The 20,785-nt window shown below is 41.6% G+C and overlaps 1 protein-coding gene across 1 annotated transcript; it reads left to right on the forward strand.

Moving 5' to 3' along the window:
- The first annotated feature begins 11,152 nt into the window (after positions 1-11,152).
- On the forward strand, positions 11,153-12,966 carry LOC147480692 (uncharacterized). The gene is made up of 3 exons (XM_086578720.1): positions 11,153-12,018; positions 12,127-12,709; positions 12,760-12,966. Exons 1-3 carry the CDS (start codon positions 11,153-11,155, stop codon positions 12,964-12,966), a joined length of 1,656 nt encoding a protein of 551 aa, XP_086434846.1.
- Positions 12,967-20,785: the final 7,819 nt, after the last annotated feature.

Here is a 20,785-nt window from a genome sequence, read left to right on the forward strand (position 1 = left end):
AGGAGAATTAATAAATGGGAAGACATAATTACTCGATTAACTGGCCATTGAATAAGCCAAAGCTCCTTATTAGAAGTCATTGAAGATATATCTAAAAGTGGGTCCTTATTATTCTCTTCAAATTTCGGTGCATTCGGTTTTTTTGCCATTTGATCTATTTCAGATTGATAATTTACAATACAGTATAAGTACCAGCCCACTATTACCAACACTAAACAAATTGAAGTGTAGCACAATACTATTAAGAATAGATTCATAACTCTAATTGCCTTCAAAAGTCTTGCTATTGGTTGCATTTATAAGCAATTTATAGTATCCTCTCACTTGCGTGGGTTGACAACACCACAACTATCACTAACTTTGCATCTTCATGGGCATAAAATCAGCTAGCTGCCAATCGTATCTGCAACAACAGTTCCTTTGCTCTTGCATCAAGTAATTTATAATAATAGAATCAGCTTCAAGCTACACAACTATTATAATGCATCGTGGAAGTCTATTTCAAGATGAGCACCAAGGTCATACAAAGTCTCAAGATGGGTCATTACAGTAAGATATAGTTTATTGGCATACTTATCACATTGTGGAAGACCTTGAAAAAATGAAACACTTTTGGTACAGATTGTGTGTTTATTTGCGTACATGTAACAAAGAGCAGAACCATTTTGTTCATATTATAATATAAACCCCAAATTTCATAACCTACATGTAACAACAGTACAACGTCAGAATAATACTTTGTTAAGAGTGAACACTCATATTACACATGTATGTTAAGACTAATATTCCATTGTATGTTAAATTATGATGCTAGCTTAAGATAGGATGGGACATTATGGTATACAAAGGCAACTTCATGGAAGAATAAGCTATGCTTGGGTTGATACAATTATCATATGAGGTAATTACAAAAAAATAAAAATAAAAATAAATAAATATATATATATATATATATATATATAGAACGTATGAGGTCTACCTAATGGTAGATGAAGAGGGGTATGACAGATTGAGCTCAAAATGTTATTTATTTATTGAGGTGTCATGTTGTTGGCTTCCTACAGTCTTGAATAAATATGTTAAAGTAATAGTATAGATAAGGTAAATTGACTCATTAGTATATGAACCCCCTCCCCCTCTTGACACAAAGCAGGGTGAATTTGTTCAAATAATTTTGAGTCATTATATGTTGAGTCTTTCAATCTCCTTTTCTGCAAAATTCCTTAGAATAATATCCTAAAAGACTATTGCAAGTTAAAAAAACAGAGGACTCGAAGGAGTCCAAAGGAATTCAAACCCTCAGTCAATGGAGTATACATACAAATAAACACATTCATATCCATATGTAGAGATATAACATGCACAACTTACCAACTTCTATGTCTGACACTGAAGATTGAAATACAGTAGCAACGGGTACTTGAAAAGCAAAGTTGACCAACTCGTAAGACTACCCTGCCATTATTCTCAAGTTAAAACCCACAAATTCAAGCAAGAAAAAAAAACAACAACAAACAATATAATCTTACCCAATAAAGTCTCAAAGCTAGCAAAATTTCCATTCCTTTGCAACTTAAGTGTTATCTCTTGCCCATCAAAATCAGTAGTTTGAAAAAATCGTACCAAAGCTCCTTATTCACATTAGTTCAAAAAAAAAAAAAAAAAAGAAAAAGAAAAAGGAGAATTAATAAGTGGGAAGACATAATTACTTGATTAACTGGCCATTGAATAAGCCAAAGCTCCTTATTAGAAGCCATTGAAGATATATCTAAAAGTGGGTCCTTATTATTCTCTTCAAATTTCGGTGCATTCGGTTTTTTTACCATTTGATCTACTTCGGATTGATAATTTACAATACAGTATAAGTACCAGCCCACTATTACCAACACTAAACAGAAACCACTAATGCATAGCACACATAGAATGACTAAGACTAAGCAACGTCAAATACATGTAAAAGCGAGGACAAAAATACTTTGGTACAGTACGATGCACAACTTCAAGCAAGTATTAAGTCTTAATATCCAAGTGTCTGCTTAAAATTCAAAAATCTAAATACCCAATATAATATGGTTGAGCTTGTTAAATTTAGTTGGAAACTTTATCTTCATAGCCTGGACATCATTATGTTACCGACAACAGGATATCTTTTTTGCATGTTTCCAAATGTGTTGACTCAAGGAAAAAAATATGTAAAAGTAAAGACTATGCATTTTGCGCATATAACTATGTTAGAAATTTACAAATGACCACAAAGTTATTATTGTGTAGCATTGTTAAGCATAAACAATATCTTGCACAACACGCACTATCAACATAAATAGTAGACCAATGAGTTGCACATGATAATAATTAGGGTTTTTTAGACTTTGGTACCACTTTTTAGTACGATATTAGGAAATAGTACCACTTTTCAAAAAAATTAGGAAATAGTACCACTTCTGTCAGTTGACCGAGTTAACCGAAGTCAAACTGTTTCAATCTGTTTGTATTTTCATAATGCCCACAATACCCTCAATGTGGTTATCACGTGAGTAGGCAAAATACTGTTTAAAAAGACAAAAACACATGTCAAAATCACAATTTAATCCAACGGTTCAAAGAATAGAGTCGTTGGGAGGTTTTATGACCCATATAAGATCGAGTTCTCCTACAAGTCATATTCTTCTTCCCTTTCTGCAAATCATCTTTAAACAGTATTTTGCCAAATAAACTTTTAAACGAAGCCATGGGTGGAGCTCCTGTAATAAGTTATGTTGCACTTGAGGTATTTGCTAAACTAAAAAATGTAATGGCAGAATAGTGGTACTAAAGCCTAATTTTCAGTAATACATTGGTACTAAAGCCTAATTCATTCTGACGGTTTCTAATTCATTTTTTTCACAGATATATATGTCAGTTGTGTGAGCAAGAAGGCCACACAACTCTAGCTTGTGCCTACCTTTATAAGAGATGCAACAGCAGCTCCCCTTATTCTCCCAATAGGTGTAGAGGCATTATGAAATTAAACAAAGGTGCTGATGATTCTGGCAAAATAGTTCAAACGTGGCTTTCATGTGACTGGGTAGGGTGCTTCCATAAGGAGATGATTTATAGTGCTCCTAACCAGCCAATGGTGCCGACTGAGAAGAATACTACTCTTGTACTAGATTGTGAAGTGTGTGGTAATCAGCTGTGTGTTGTTGATTATCCTAAGTGATGGTGTGTGTTTATGTAATGGTTTTTTTCCTAATAATATAAAAGTGAAGTTCCTATAAACCTTAAAAAGATATATCTGCAACAAATCCAAATGAGATAAAATAGCTCAACAGTACCACTGCAACACTAACCATCTTAAACAAACCATAATAATTCAAACCAAACCATAATATTGCAACACTAACCATAATACTTCAAAGACACAAACAAACCTAATCATAGAAGTAGCAAACCTGAACCTAGACGCATAAACAAGCCTGAACCTAGCTAGATAACAAAGGAGCAAAACACATAACCAAACCTAATCATTGAACCAAAAGACAGAAACAAGGGACCCCAGAAACAACCTAAACATAGAAGTCCCTACAATTTAAGCTAAAGCAGCCCTTAAACCTTGCACCATGACTCTAATTGCAGCCTTCTTGTCCTTCTCCAGCAAAGCAGCCTTGCTCTTCTTATTCTTCTCCAAAGCAATCTTGCTCTTCTCTAAAATAGCTTTGCTCTTCTCTAAGCCTTACTCCCTTCCACAACACTTAAATATTGGCAGACCTCATCTTGTGTGCAGCCTGGATGTTCATCTATGAAGTCCTTGCAAATCTTTCTTCCTTGAGCCCCAAAGTTGTTATACCCACGTTTATATAAATGAGGATAAGGTGTAGGTGACTCTACTGCAACTTCTTTTCCCTTCCCCATGGGTGTTTGCTTTCTCCTAGCCATTTCAGTCTTCAGTATTGATGTTCTGTATTTGAGTCTTGTGTGTGGAGGACTGAGTGTTTAGGGTTGTGGTTTTATAAGCTAAATCATTTAATGAGTTGGTTGAAGAAGGTTTAACTTGGGTAACTTAAATACTGGGTCTTCCCTTCTGATGCATCTAGGTGGACTTAAAGACAACAACTACCAAGACATAAGGGGATATACTGCTAGAATCCAAGGTGTACTTTTCAAACAAATAAGGACTTCAAAGTACAAGGACTGGATGTTCAAACAAGTGCATATGTAAACAAAAGAAGGGTATGCACAAAACAATAGCAAAACAAATATATAAAAATCAACATAAACACATAAGGACATATAACACAAGTACTGGATTCCATTAAAATAAATAGGGACACATAAACACAAGTACTGGATTCCATTAAAATAGGTAGGGACACATAAATACAAGTACTGGATTCCATAACACATAAGGGACATAAATACATAACACATAACACAAGTATTGGATTACAATAACACATAAGGGACACATAACACAACCATTTGTTTATGACATCATATCCCATTTGTTTGTGACATCATAAGCATAACCATGATCCAAAACAAGCAAAACATGCAAAAAACACCAAAATATGCAAGTAATAACTGACCAACTACCGTGTCTGGCTAAGTGGCTCTTGTGCTGATGCTGATGTACTTGCATTTCTTGGAGGAGTTGAAGGTGTTTCTCCCCCTCCTCTAACTCCTATCTCTCCCCTGGTCCTTGCTCCTCTCCCTCCCTTGGTCCTTGGTCCTCCTATCCCTCTTTGAACTGGGGCTGCTGCTTGCTCTTGAACTAGTTCTTGTTGTTGTTATGCTGCCCTTGTTGCTGTTGTGCTGATCTTCCTCCTTTGGCCTTACCTTTTGATCCTCTTCTCCCTCTTTGCATTGGGGCTACTGCTTGCTCTTGAACTTGTTCTTGTTGTTGTTGTGATGCTCTTCCTCTGGGACTTGGAGGTTGTTGTTGCACTGATACTTGATGTCTAGATGTTGCTTCATCTTGCACTGAGACAGTTCAATTAACATAACATATACATCCACAAAACATTCAATTAAACTTACCCTTTTTTTTTCTTAGAGTTCTTTCCATATTGGCCATTTTGTCTTAGTGCACATGCAATTACATTGCGACCAAGTTCTCCACATTTTTTGCATTTCCTATTTGTTTTGGTTGGTTCATCTTCTCCCTTGATTCTCTATTTTCTTGGCCTTCCTGCCTTTCTAGTTAGTTCAGGAGGCAGTACCAACTCTTCAGGATCCTCCTGTTAAGAGAAATACCAACATCAATATTAAGTTATCAAGTGTACTTATAATAAAAGGGTAAAGAGTACATAAATTAGGGAATCTAGTTGACTTATTATTTCTGGCCATTCCTCAATGTTATCAAGTGGGTAAAGGTAATTTGAATAAGTTTGTCTAAAAGCCTCAACACTGAAGTATGGACTACAATATCTGCCAACATAGTAAATAGTAAATTAATGTAAACATTGTAAATAGAAAATTATTTAATTAAAAGAGAAAAACAAGTGTCTTATCTAGCCCACTTATCCCTCCTCCTTTGTCTAATGACAGCAATTCCATGTACACAAGGTACTCCAGACAATTGCCACTCAATACATGTGCATTCAAGCTTCACTAAGTCAACTAAGTACCTTGACCCTTTCTTGGTATTCACTACTAAGTATTCAGTATCACTTACAACCCTTACCTCATACCAATTGTACCTCATCTCCCTTTTCTTTATCATGAACAACACATTTGGAACAACATCACCCTCAAGTAACTCCATAGAAAGCTCTCTTCTGGTATACATCAAATTCAATAAATCTAGGTTGTATTGGTCAATAAAACGGACACAAGGTTTAGCTCTTATGTAAAGTATCCATGAATTAAAAGACTCACTAAAATTATTTGTCAATTGATCACACTTTGTTGTCCAATCAAAGTGTGCCCTAGCCCCACAACTCCTTGGCTCCCTGTCCAACCAATCCAAAGCTTTGCTATCAGTTTTGTTAATGACACCCAATATCCTTGTAAATTCTTGTACATTGTATGCCTCTGTTGCTCTCCAAGCCAGATTCTTCCACAACTCACCACGGAAAGTTTTTTTCAAGTTTTGGTACATGTGTCTGAAGCAGTTTCTACAACAACATATGCACTAATCAGTCAAACTTCACATCATAAAATATGTATTAAGAAAACAATACATCTGTAAAGAGCATGTGCCTGTGATTTGAGTCTAGAAAGTACTCAGCTACACTAGCTAATAATCCCTTTTGTCTGTCACTCATGAATGTCAGCTTGTCCTTATGCATGTCTAAATGTGACTTCATCTCACATAAAAACTGCCTCCATGTATCCTTGTTCTCTACTTTGCATATGTAGATACCAAGAGGGAAAATTCCATTCATGGCATCAAGTCCTATAGCTGTCAAAAAACACCCTCCATACTTGCCTTTGAGAAAACAACCATCAAGACCAACTATTGGCCTACACCCATTCTTCTACCCATCTAGTGATGCCTTGAATGCAACCAGAACACCAATGAACTTATAACTGTCTTGGTTCACAAGTATTTGGAAATACTACCTGGGTTTCTTCTCATAATATGCCTACACATTTCTGGGACTAGTTTGTAACCATTCTCATAATTTCCATGGATTGCTTCAAGAATTTGTATTCTAGCATTCCAAGCAGTCCAGTAGGATATGTTAATTCCAAACTGTGAAAACATCTCCTTCATTATATCCTTTGGCCTGTAATCAGGATGGTCTCTCATTTTTTCTAAAAGTGCTTTAGCAACCCATGGTGCTCTAACCTGTGTGTTCAGATTCTTCTCATATGCTTGACATGTATGTTCATCATTATAACTCCTGAGGATGAATGTGTGATTATCTTTTTTAGTAACACTAGCTATTATAGCCCAATCACAGTCAGGAACTTTACACTTCAACTCAAGTCTAAGTCTATCATTTCTCACTTGCTTAGTACTAAACTTATGCTTGATTGCCATTGTTTTGAAGAAATCCCTACAAACCTCAACAGTAGCCCATGACATCCTAGGCTTCAACTCACATATCCCAAACTCTTCCACCATTGGGTCTGCAACCTTTGCCATCTCCTCTACCTCATAAATGTTTCTATTTAACTTCACAACATTGCCCAACTCAGTACCTTGTATTTCTTCTTCCAAATTGTTAACTTCTTCATCCACCACAATTGGATCAATGTCTTTTTCTAACTCATTATCTAAGCAATCACAATTTGTAGGAATGTAATCATAATCTGCATCATCACTTTCACAACTATTATAGCTTGTATCCTTCTTATTGCCAAACACAGGTCCAAACCTATCACCATACTCATAATGATCATCTTCAGTGTCACTTCCCCCATCACCACCAACATCCAGGTTCTTTAGTATATCATTTCCCCCATCACCAACATTTAAATTCTCAATTACATCACTATTATCAAGGGTATTATCAACTATATGATATTCTACATGAGCCTCCAATTCTTCAATATATGCATGAATATTCTGAGTACAGAAGTCATGATCTATGGGATCTAACTGAGACTCTATCACATTACTATCTGACATCACAACATCTTCTTCACTATTGCCTTCATGAACAACATCTTTTAAGATATTGACTTCATCATGAGCATCTTCTTCACTTTTGTCATCATCAGAAATCTCAAGGACCATTGGCTTCCATTAGATCCTAACACTGGTTTAGTAATTAGTATGTCAAGCCTTGCAGACTTTCTTACAGGTGCCATTGGTTTAGGTTTTATTTTCTGAGTGTAAACTAGTTTAGTCTTTTGAGTGGGAGTTGATTTAAGGTTTTGAGAGGGAACTGAAGTAGTAGGAATTGATTTGGGGTTTATGGATTAAGTAAATAATTGTAACTTCAACATAAATAATTGTAACCGTCTCAAGTGAATAAAACCAAGTACCTCTTCGCGTTGAGAACTGAAAACTGATATCGGCACATATATATAACAACATTGCTTGAATCCTTCTATAGGGAGTGCCACCATGAAGAGCAAAATCCTTCTAAGCACTTCCTACTACAGGTTGTCCATACTCAAAACGCCAACATTATTTGAAGCTTTTCCACTATGGTAGTATGGTTCATAAGCTGCTAGGTAAACTATCATAATTTCAGGGGAGAAAACCGAACCCAAATATCAACTGCTACCAGTTACCACAGTAGAGATGAATCAAACAAACTTTGTAAAGTTGATATATCTTAAGAAAGATCAAAAGTAACAAAAAAGGGTCACAAACTCGATCCAACTTTCTAAGCCTGGATAAATAAAACACACATGGCATAAGATCTTGACATTCTTCTGATTTTCTCATGAAAAAAAAAGTACAACAGCTCCATGCTCATCAAATTCAATAATCAATATCTAAATAGATTTTCCCGACATACCGAGGATAGGAAAATATATTTAACTATTCATATACATGTAATTGTAATTTGTAAATTATTCAAAATAGAACTTCCACTTGATGGACAACTAAACCCTTACATCTATTGGTTTAAACATGGCTTTATTGACTCTATTTTGGTGAACCGTACCAACAGAGTTATATCATTAGTTGTTGTGCACTTGTTGCACACACATTCTTAGAATATCCTGTATATTTAGTTTCCACATATATGTGTATTCTATATTGTATAATTTCCAACTATAGATTCTCGGTCAGGAAGTCTTTCCTTAATGTACATTCTTGGTGAGGAAGTCTTGCCATATTGATTGTGATTCTCCTTAGTGAGCAAGTCTTGTACAGTATATATAGAATGAAAATCTTGTCTCTCTTTAGTTAGAGCAAGACAATAAACAATCTCTGTTATTCTTTACTTTCGCATACAATTCTCTATTTTACACACATATACATATTGACAAACAAAAACATGAAAAGAGAACAAAAACCTGATTTAGGATATAAGAAAAAAATCTAGTCCACACCCTCTCATGTCCCACTTGCTTTCAATTGAAAAACCATCCGTATCTCTTGCATTTGAATCTAAAGGCACTACTCTTGCAAGACATTATGCTTTCACAGAAACGTTAAACACACACAAACCGAGCTTAAAGTCTAGCCTGGGGCTTTACATATGTTATTATCAAGTATCAACTAATAAGAATCAAACGAGATTGTATTTCATTAGATGTCTTTTATTGCCAAAAAGGTCTTACCATGTATGTGTGGAAGGTGCAGTGTGTCCTGAAGAACATGATTTGCAAATGGAATTAGCAAGGCACTAAGCCACTAAGGTCATTTACCATTTCAGCATACACCAAACATCATAACCACTTCGTTTGTTATGCTCAAGTAGGTTGCGCATAACAGAACATATCAAAGGATTAAGACAAATCAAATAAACAAAGCATATCTTCAGGCTTCAACCACATTAACAATCAAAGTATCAAATTGAAATAGCAAATATGTCTATTTTTTGGTAAACCATTTTTGCTTATTTCTATTAAATCAAGTCCATATTTGATGAAAGAAGAAGAAATGGATTGTTAAGGTATCAACAGATAACACACCTGTTTTGTAGTTTTGGTTTTGAAGTCCAAGATTATCAAAAGCTCTTTCGATCGCCAAGGAGTGCAATTTATGTTCCATAGAAGAAGGTGGTGATATTCTTGTTGTGCAATTCTCTGTTCAGTAGTCATATTATCAATGTGATTTCTATAACTACAACGACGTTGTTGTTGTTGTGTGAGTTGGGTCTGCCGGTTATCAAGAACAAACATGGTGTAGGAGATTGAACAGTAGTTGAAGAAGGAACTGAATGAAATTTGATCCTTACACAATTAAAGGTACCTTGAGCATAAGCAAAATCTGATTTACACCAATCCAGCACCTTCGGTTATCAAATTTGATCTGATTTACACCAATCCAGCATCTTTGGTTATCAAATTTGATCCTTAGACAGTTAAAGCTACCTTGATTGACGAATCCAGCACCCTTGGTTATCAAATTTGATCCTTAGACAATTAAAGGTACCTTGAGAAGAAAATCAATTGACTAAAAAGAAGCACGGGGTTTTTTTTCCCTGAAAGTGCATGTGAAAACACCAATTCAGCACCTTTACCAAGAGTCCAACACTGAAGTCGACCAAAAGGGAAAAAACCAAGGAAACTAAGTCAAACCCAAAGAGATGGAAGCTAAGCATAGGAGATTTTAGATTTTGGAAGCTGAGCATAAAAGGAGATTTTTGTTTTTTTTGTTTTAGTTTAGTGGAGGAGACTGGAGAGAAATGAACAAGTAGAACTACTGATATATACGACTAAAAACGTGGAGCAAAAATAGGGATGGTTAGAACCGATAGACAACTTATTCGGCTAACTTAGACACGTGGATGGTTAGAACCGATAGACAGGGGTCACAGGGCTAACTTGCCCTTAGTCACACAAATCGTGGGGTTAGTATAAAGCTCCGCTCGGTTTGGCGATTTTCGATGAAAAGCTTGTTTAAATCGCGCTCCCAATTATTTGAAACTGCGCTCTCAATTTTCAAAACCGCACTCTGATGTGTTAACTGCCGCTTTTACACTTGCAAAGCAGTTGATGGGTTTTCAATCATTCTTTTGTGGAAGTTTTCTCCGGAAATTAAAACCCACTTTTAATTTTTTGGACAAAGCATTTGCAATTTTGAAGAAAACAGATATAGATTTTGAATCCAATTGAAGATGAATGAAATATGGAAGAAAGAATAACTGTTTCTGTAGCGACCCAATTTATGATGGCCGATGGTCCGGCGGGTGATGGATCCAGAAAGAGGACATGCAATGGGGTGAAGGGCATTCTATTAGGGCCACGGACATAGGAGTCAAGTATGAAGGCTGAGAACCAAGGACTGACAGTGTAGATCCGCGATGGGAAGCGATAGCTAACCTGGAATTGTACCATCAGGACACGTGCCCAGCAGGAGCACGGGAAAAACCCTAGGGTCGTACGGGAACCCTCCACGCGGCAATCCATGGACCGAGAGATGGAGGGACACATGGATGGCCTAAAAGAGAGATGAGAGATTATCAATAGAATAGAAGAGGAGGAGAAGGGGATAGGTCACAACATTTGGCGCCGTCTGTGGGGAGAGAGAGTGGAAAATAGTGAGATGGCAACAAAAAGAAGAGTGGGTCGACCAAAAAAGACGACGGTCGCCGAGATGGATGTGGAATCAGTCAGGAGTGAAGGGGAGGAGCAAGGTAGGGAAGAGACAGTAATGTCAAAAGCGGAGAAAACAAGGTTGTTGCATGAGGAGATAGCGAGGTTGAGAGAAGAAAATGAGGGGTTAAGGAGGGAGAAAGAGACAATAGAGGAGTCAGAAAGGGAGGTGTCGAGAGCAGAGAAAGAGGAGGAAGGGGGAACAGATGCGGAAGAACAGACGGTGGCAGGGCTCACCAAGGAGCAAGTCAGAGAAATAATCACCAGCGATCTGAAGGCTAGTCTGGAACAGACCAACGGCATGGGACGTGCGGCGAGTCAGGTGGTGGTAGGGTTAAACCGCAACCCACTGGTGGACTCGATCTGGAAGTCGGAGGTACCGAAGAGGTTCAAACAACCAATGTTTGAGAGGTACGATGGGACTGGGGACCCCTCTGACCACATTCATCATTTCCAGCAGCAGATGTCGTTGTGGCAGGAGCCGCGGTATGACGGGTTGAGATGTATGATGTTCCCGGCAAGCTTAAAAGGGGGAGCATCTGATTGGTATTACAGATTACCTTCTAAGAGTATTAATAACTTTCAGGAGTTGGAGCAGGCATTCATTGATCATTTTATACACCAAAAGAAGCATGTGGTGGACATCGCGGCCTTGTTCAACGTAAGGCAGAGGTCCACTGAATCGGTAAGGGATTTCTTGTGTAGATTCAAAGCGGAGACCTTGAAAGTGGAGAATTTGGATGAAAGGACGGCGGTGATAGTCTTCGAGAGAGGATTGTGCCCGGGAACAAGGGTACATGAATCGGTAGCCAAGAATGAGATTGCAACATTACAGGATCTGTACCCGAGGGTGGAGAAGTACATCAGGTATGAAGACACCATGCAGAAAGAGGTGAGAAGGCCAGGGAAGACGGTGTTATCGCTGGAAAAAGGTGAGGGGCGTCGATGATATGAGTCCTCGGACAAAGGGGGCAGTGGGTACCGAGGGTATTCGTCGCAGCCCGAGAGGAGTAGAGAAGAGGCTAGGAGGGAGAGTGGAGACAAAAAGCCTTATCGCGAGGCAGAGCAAGTGCCAGTGAACAAGTCATTGAGCGAGATACTACCATTAATTCCGAATTTGCAGGGGTATGAGGGTCCACGAACCAAACCAGTGGAGGTACAAGGCAGACCCTATTGTGCCTATCATCAAATACACAACCATGAGACGGACGGCTGCTATGCTTTAAGATGGTTAATTCAGAGGATGATAGGGAAGGGGTTGTTGAAGGAATTTATAATAGAAGAAGAGAAGGTAGAGCAAGCACCGAACCAGGGGAGGATATTGGGGACGATCAACGTGATCTTCAGTGGAGAGATATTGAGTCACAATGCACACCGAGATAGAATACGGCGGGCGGCAAGCATACAGCAGATACATGAATCAGCAGGACATTCGCGGGCGACTTCCTGGTCCGCGAATGGAAGGGGAAGTATAATGTTCACTGACGCGGACCTTCAAGCCATCAATTCCCCGCATGAGGACGCGCTGGTGATCACTGTGGCTATGGGAAAGTACATGGTAAAGAGGGTGTTAGTGGACTGCGGCAGTTCCATAGATTTACTGTTTAGAGGGACAATGGAAGAAATGAAGATATAAAGGAAGCAGTTGAGACCCTCACCGACAAATTTGTATGGGTTCAACGGAAGCATGATGGAACCTTTGGGGGAGCTTCTACTCCCCGTGACCACGGGACCTGTTACGGTGTTCTCGAGATTCAAGGTGGTGTATGCCAACTCGCAATACAACGCCATCCTGGGAAGGAGGTGGATTCATGAGATGAAAGCAGTTCCCTCTACCTACTACTAAGTGATTCGATTCCCTACCCCAACCGGGGTATATGAGGTCCGCGGGGATCAGGTGTCAGCTAAAAACAGTCACCAGAGTACAGTGAAGAGGTTGATCCGTGGATTAGAGGAAGAGACTTCGCGGTCCAGGAACAGGCAGGCATAGCAATTACAGTGCACCGTCGGGGAGGGGTCGGCGGAGTTAGTAGAGGGACCGAAGACCTTGGATGAGATAGAGGTAGTGAATTTGGGGGAAGGTGACGAGGAAAAGTTCACATCAGTGGGGTCCAGTTTGCCTGAGGAATGGAAGGTTAAGTTAGTACAGTTTTTGTCTGCCAATAAAGATGTGTTTGCATGGATGATTGAGGAAGTCACCGGATTAGACCCAGAATTCGCGTGTCATAGGTTACATATGAGGGAAGATGCGAAGCCAGTAAGACAGAAGATTCGAGGAATTCGACCGAAGTACGCCGAAGGAATTCGCGAGGATCGCGAGGTTGAAAGAGGCAGGTATAATACGAGAGGTGTCGTTTACTAACTGGTTGTCAAATGTGGTAGTGGTGCCTAAGAAGAATGGCAAGGTACATATGTGTGTCGACTTCACTGACGTGAATTCAGAATGTCCCAAGGACAGCTACCCCATGCTGAGAGTAGACGAGCTGGTGGATAGAACTGCATGGTTTAAAGTGTTTTCCTTCATGGACGCGTCAATGGGATATAACCAGGTGGCCATGTATGGGCCAGATCATGAGAAGGCAGCCTTCGTGGTGGAAGGCGGTACATATTGTTATACGAGAATGCCGTTTGGATTGAAGAACGCCGGGGCCACATTTCAGCGGCTAGGGGAGAAAATGTTTGAAAGCAAGATCCGAAGGGGGATTGAGATTTACATAGATGACATGGTGGAGAAGAGCATGTCGGAGGAAGAGCATTTAGAGGGTTTGAAAGAGACGTTCAATATACTGCGGTCATACAATTTAAAGTTTAATCCAGAGAAGTGTACGTTCGGCATTACTATGGGGAAGTTTCTGGGATACATAGTTACTTACCGGGGAATAGAGGCCAATCCCGAGCAGATAAGAGCCCTAGTAGAGATGTCGTCGCCTCAAGATGTCAAAGAGGTTGCGGCTTTGAATAAGTTCATCTCAAAGCCATCGGAAAAGTGTAGGCCATTGTATCGGTTGCTCAGAAACACTCTGGATTTCGAATGGACCGCGGAATGCGAGGAGGCGTTCCAGGAGTTGAAGAGTTATTTAGGTAAGGCTCCTCTGCTGTCGTGACCGGAATAGGGAGAAAAATTGTAGGAAAGTTAGAAAAGTCGGTGTACTTCCAAAGTAAAACACTGCTGGAGGCCGAGACCCGGTATAGCAGAGTCGAAAAATATGCCTTGGCATTGGTGTTCTCTGCCTTGAAGTTGAAACCATACTTTGAAGCACACTCTGTAGTGGTGGTGACAAATCTGCCTTTAAAGCAAGCGTTGAAAGCAGAAAAGTCTGGGAGGATGCTGAAATGGGCAGTAATGTTGAGTTATTACGAGATACAATATCATATCAGAACAGCAGAGAAGGCACAGGCGGTGGCAAAATTCTTAGCAAAGTTTCCAGCGGAGGATGCCACCTGGGGAGAAGAGATGATCATGGAGCCGGAAAAGATTAGGGAACAGGACTGGCTGGACCCCTGGGATTGAAGAAATGGGTGGAGAGTGTTCGCCGACGGGTCAGCCACAGACGCTTGCAGTGGGATAGGAGCGGTGTTGGTCACGCCGGAGAACAACAGAATGGAATTAACCATGAAGTTAGGGTTCGCGGCATCCAATAATGAAACAGAGTATGAGGCGGTAATAATGGGCATGAGAATGGCAGAGGATGTGGGGGTAAAAGAACTGACAGTGTATTCGGACTCAAATTTGGTAGTGTGCCAGGCAAATAGGGGGTTTGTCGCGTGATGCCCGCAAATGGTAAAATATTTGAAAGTGCTACAAAAGAGGGTCGCCGGGTTTGCAAAGATCAAGTTCATACACTTTGGTTGCGGCGAGAACAGACATGCCGATGCCCTAGCATACGTGGCTGCTGCAATCCCAGAGTCTGAAGAGATAGTTATAAGGGTAAAGCGATTGGAGAAACCTAGTACAGAGGAAATGGAAGAGGAAGGGGCTGAGATATGTCAGGCGGAGGAGGAAGAGGGGGGTTGGATTAAACCCATCAAGAGTTTTTTGTCTGGGGACGTGGTAGAAGATAAAAAGGAGAAAAAGAGATTGGAGCAGACTTCTCGGAGGTACTTGCTAATAGAAGGAGAGTTGTATTGAAAGAATTTTAATGGGCCTTTGCTAAAGTGTCTCGGGCCGAAGTTAGCCCTAGAGGTGCTGGCGGAGTTACATGGGGGAGATTGTGGAAGTCACTCAGCGGGTAGAACAACAGCACACAGATTGATAACGCAGGGCTACTTTTGGCCACACATGAAGAGGGATGCCGTGAACTACGCCAAGCGATGTGAAAAGTTCCAGAAGTTTGCTCAGATGATCTTTGCGCCGGCGGAACCACTACATAGTGTGTCTAGTCCGTGGCCTTTCGCAATGGATATAGTGGGTCCGCTGCCCATGGCTATCGGCAAAAGGAGATTCATGTTGGCGGCCACAGATTATTTCACCAAGTGGATCGAGGCAGTGGCCCTGCAACAGGTCAAGGAAGCCCAAGTGATCAAGTTCTTGTAGGAGAATATCATCTATAGATTTGGGTTGCCATATATTATCATAGCGGACAATGGAGCCCAGTTCACCGGATCCAAAGTGCAGGCGTTCTTACAAGCATACAAGGTGAAGCAGGGGTTCTCAGCTCCATACAATCCAGAAGGCAACGGGCAGGCATAATCTTCCAACAAGACCATTATGAACAATCTCAAAAGAAAGTTAAAGGGTAAGAAAGGCGTGTGGGCAGATGAACTGAGTCATGTTCTCTGGGCATACAGGACAATGCCTCGAACGTCAACCGGGGAAACTCCCTTCTCTTTAGCTTACGGAGTCGAGGCTGTGATTCCCTCGGAAATGGTGGCAGCCACAACGCAGACAAGAGCGGTGGAAACAGGACTGAATGAGAGCATACTGGCAGTGGATATGACTTTAGCAGAAGAGAGAAGAGACGCGGCGCTAATCAGACTAGAGGAATATCACCGTAGCCTTCAGAGACGTTATAACAAGAGAGTCAAGCCGCGACAGTTCAAAGTAGGGGATGCCGTGCTGCGACGAGTGACGCGCAGTACCAAGAGAGAGTATAACAAAAGCTGAGACCGAACTGGGAGGGGCCCTATACGGTGGTCCACGTAGGAGGAGCTGGTACTTACAAGCTGCGAACAGCGGAAGGAAAAGTGCTAGAAAAACCATGGAATGTGAGAATGTTAAAAAAGTTCTATGCTTGAATGTAATGAAAATCCAGAAAGACACACTGGAGCTGTTTGTAAATATATAATACAATGGCACTTTTGAGAAGTAAATTTCGCCCTTATGCATAAATGTAACATTCAGGCCAAACACGGTTTGAGGGAAAGAGATGCCCAAGGACGAGAGGTCCACCTCAAATTAGAGTCGCGGAAGAAGGGCATACGCTACACCGGGGGCAAAGAGAGAAGCCTAGCGATTGGCGAAGCCACTCCAAAAGAGAGACCGCGGTAGGGATGAGCCCTCCGCAGACAAACTGCCTAAATCGTGTCCACGGCAGGTTGAGCTGCCCCGATGGAACTCGAAGTCTATGAGTGACTACGAAGTGAAATGAGATATTCACGAGTGAGAGGCGTGGGTCACACATGGGGGCAAGAAGAAAGAAGGCCCCAGGGTAGAGACTGACAAAGGGAGAGAGTAGAGACAGAAAGGGATGAATAGCAGCATGTCAGGCAAAATAGTAACTAAAGCCAAGAGACCATACATATAATGGGGAGGAGTGAAACAGTTCCTAATCAAACCAACACACAAGTAAAAAAAAAAGGGAAAGAAAAAATAATATCAATGGCACACTTAGTCGGAAAAGTTAGTTACAAGACAACTAGTAAAATGACAGATAGCCAACATGGGGGCTAATCTAAGTTCGGCAACAAGTCTTCAACAAGAGGTGCATGGTCGAGAGCATTCGAGACAGGGCCCGGGGAGGTGGCCTCCCAAACAGGGTCTTCACAAATAGGGTCTTCAGGCAGCAGATCGAGAGGGGCAACATCAACTGACTCAGAAACAGTCTGTTCCGCGGCAATGAGGAACGTGACGACTGGATCTTCTGACATGGGAGAGGGAGGTTTTTCTGGGAGGAGTCGGCCTTCTTTGATTAAATGTGCATGCTCGTCAGCGAGCTTCTTGGCCACACGCTTGTCGGCTTGAGCTTTGAAGCTTATCCGCAGCTGCTCCATGTCTTGAGTGTGTTGCAGAAGGAGAGCGGCAATATTCTCGGTGTGTTGGAGGATAAGGGCTTCCCGCTGCTTGCTTAAGCGGTCATTCACTCCGTCCATGAAGGCCTGGTGGGAAGCTTCGGCCGTCCTTAGTTCATCTTCAGCTCCAAGTTTGGCCATGTCCATGTCTGCGGTGATCGGATTTGAAGGCGGCGTGCAATGTGGCCCTTAGTCCATTGGGGCCGCCGACCTCCTTCTCTAAAGATTCCACAGTACCCAGGGAAGAGAAGAGGCCGCGAATCATGTAGGCCATTTACAAGCTCACCTAGCAACAGAAAAGCAGTCAAAATAAAGGGCAAAACAGAGAGTGGAAGGTGTGGACAGAGGGACATACCTTCTCCCAGCCGGCATATAGGGAGGTGTGATGCTGTTCAAAGGACCCAGTATCTGCATAAGCCAGGTCGCAGGGGAGATGGGAGCCGTAGAACATGGCTGAGGCCACAGCAGGGTTCTCCAGAGCAGAGTCCTCCACATTGATGGAACGGCCGGGCACCTTGAAGGTGGGGCGGAAAGTTTCCGGAGCCGCGGACCCTGGGAGAGATCGAGCAGTTTCCTTGCCAGGGCGCTGCAGCTGTGGAGAGGGGTGAGGAGCCGCGGAAAGTCTTGCGGTAGGAGATGATCTACTGCGCTTATGTGGGGGCTCTTCAGACGAGAGATCCGCTGGACGGGGGGCCGGGACAGCTTGGGAGTTGGGAACTTCAGTTACTTCATCATTAGAATCACTGTCGAATAGCTTAATCTTGGATATGTCCATGGGGGAAGGCGGGGAGTCGACAGGAGGGGAAGTTGGAGGAATATATTGATCTTCCCAGTCAGCGACGGAGCGGAAGGAAGGGGGTGTATATCGGCAGGACGGAGAAGGAAGGTGGGCAGTAGATTTTCTCACTATCTCCGCTAGAGCCCGAGCCTTGGCCTGAGACTTGGTGGTTTTGCGAGTGAAGCCGCGACTGCGAGGCTTACTTTTGGGAGGATGGGACACGGATGGTGGAGGAGGTGAAGGCCGAGGCTTTTGTTCTTTGGGGGGCGGTGGACGATAGAATGGAGCAGAGTATTTACCCAAAGTATGCAGAGCGGGCCGGTCAGTTAACAAGGGGGTTCCGTGGGAAGGATCTATGCCGAGAACTTCAGCTTGAGAAGAGCCCAGGTTGGGATTTGTTCAAAGACTGCGGACTTCACACCGGTGTAAAAGCGGGATTTCGAGTCGGACTTCCAACCTGCGCAATTGAGAAATAAAGATAAGGAGTGAGTCCGCCGCATAATCGATATAAGAAAGAGATGTAGTAAATCGAACTCACCGCGAGGCAGGAAGGTGAGATGGTTGAGAGTCACTTCAGATGGAACATCCGCGGACAAGAAATTACCGGAGACGTACAGGGGGTAATGGTGCCAAGTTTTGTCCGATGAGGTGAGTTTGAGGACGAAGGACTGTTTACCGAGATGGACACAGAAGGAGTGATATCCAACGCTCACGTCTTTGGTGTTTTTGCGTATATAGTAGTGAGAAATTATATCGCGGAGGACTATTTGGGGCTCATGGTGGAGGTTGTAATGGTTGGCGGCATACATGATACGCCAAAAATTGCCTATACCCTGGCAGGGGGGAATGTTGAAGTGGTTACATACTTCGACATCTAGTAGAGACAACGGTAGTCGCAAGCTAGAGACAATTTGACCAACCGTGGCCACGAGACATCCAGGTTTGGGGGGAACCAAATGGGGGAAGTGAGTCACGTCGGGCACGTGCTCAAGGAGGATGTCGTCTGGTATACCATAGCCAACCCTAATCGCTTCCAGGTTAGGCCGACGGGAGCGTGGGGGAGGCGGTGGAAGTTTGAAAGGCCGCCCAGTGGTGGAGGGGGCCGCGGTGGGATCAGACGGAGGAGAAGACTCCTCCGCATATGACCGCGAGGAAGTCGGATCCTCTGATTGGGAATCCAACATGGGAGAGAGCTAAGGAAGATGAACAGTTCACGAAAAGAAATGCAAAAGAGAAGAGGAAAGATTACCAACCTGATGCGTCAACCCAACAGCAAGAGCAAACACTTGAACAAGCAAAGTATATAGAGAGGAAGAGTGAGAAGAAAACTAGAAAAGGGAAGGGGTTGAATGTAAAGAGAAGAGAGAGTAGTGTAAAAAGAAAGTAGGGAGTTTAAAAATGGCGTCTGGTGAGAAAGAAGAAGAAGAGTGAGGAATAAATGAGAAGGAGAGAGGAAGCGAGTGGAAGTTGAAATGTGAAGGGTGTAAAAGGGTAAAAGAAGGGGATCGAAAACCAAGGAGCCGTCAGGGGAACCAGAGGATGCGTGACACGTGGAAGAGCAGGAAACGAGGTGATCCGAACCAAGCACGCGTGGGACACGTGTGCTGATATATGCTCTTTACTACTACTTAGAGTTTTGAACTCTCTAAATTGATGTAAAAGCAATCAAGGTTCCTTACTCACGATCTTCGTTTCGTAGAGTTGGAATAAAGATTCGAACTAAACTAAAGCTTAGAACAACTAAAAATTGGAATTTACAATTAAGGGAAACTAAGGAGTAAGGTCATAATATAAATGCTAGATTTTTCCTTCCTTCATAAACATTAAGAAAACATTAACGTTGAAAATATTCACTTAATACCGAAATAGAAATTTGAAAGAGCAGGTGGAGAGTTAATCCTCCTCATGTGAAACTATCATTAGTGTTAATTTGAAAAAGGTTTTGATTCTTCCTAGACTCATAGACAAGTCCCTAATGGAAAAATAGATTTGATCCCTAGCATGCATGGCTCACTAAAGAGCTCATACATGCTAGCAAGTGAAACCAAACAATGACTTATCTCTAAGCTCATTGCTTGATTCCTAACTAAACTCTACACCAACTACCATTTTGGGGTAGGATGTAGAGTTAGTTATTCTTCCTAAACCTACCAAACCAACAACAATTGGTTTACCCTCACATGAGTTAGATTAACTCCCCAAAAGGGAAGTTAGCTCATGATCCTTGGGACAAGGATTTATGAACTAAGAAAAACACAAAAGAGAAAGAGAGAGAGAGAGAGAGATCAACAACCAAACTCACTTCTATTATTTTCTAGAAGAACAAGTGTTCCTCCATTAAAACTATTACAAGCTTTTTAATAATAACCAAAAACTAACTTCTCATTTTCACTAAGGAACTAAAATAATGCCATGTGAGGAAAATAAGTCAAGGGAGTAAATGGAGTATCCCCCACCCTTGTCTAATTTCTTCTCCATTTGAGAGAAATCTCATTTTCTCCCACGTGAATTATCAAACCACATTGATTCATTTTTATCTACCACATTAAAACAAAGTGACACCTTGCCTTTTTTTTCTCACTATTAACACCTAATCTAATTTATTATATGCAAGGTGTCAACTTTGCA

The sequence above is a fragment of the Coptis chinensis genome, chromosome 8, assembly GCF_015680905.1.
Source record: "Coptis chinensis isolate HL-2020 chromosome 8, ASM1568090v1, whole genome shotgun sequence".
Lineage (NCBI taxonomy): Eukaryota > Viridiplantae > Streptophyta > Magnoliopsida > Ranunculales > Ranunculaceae > Coptis > Coptis chinensis.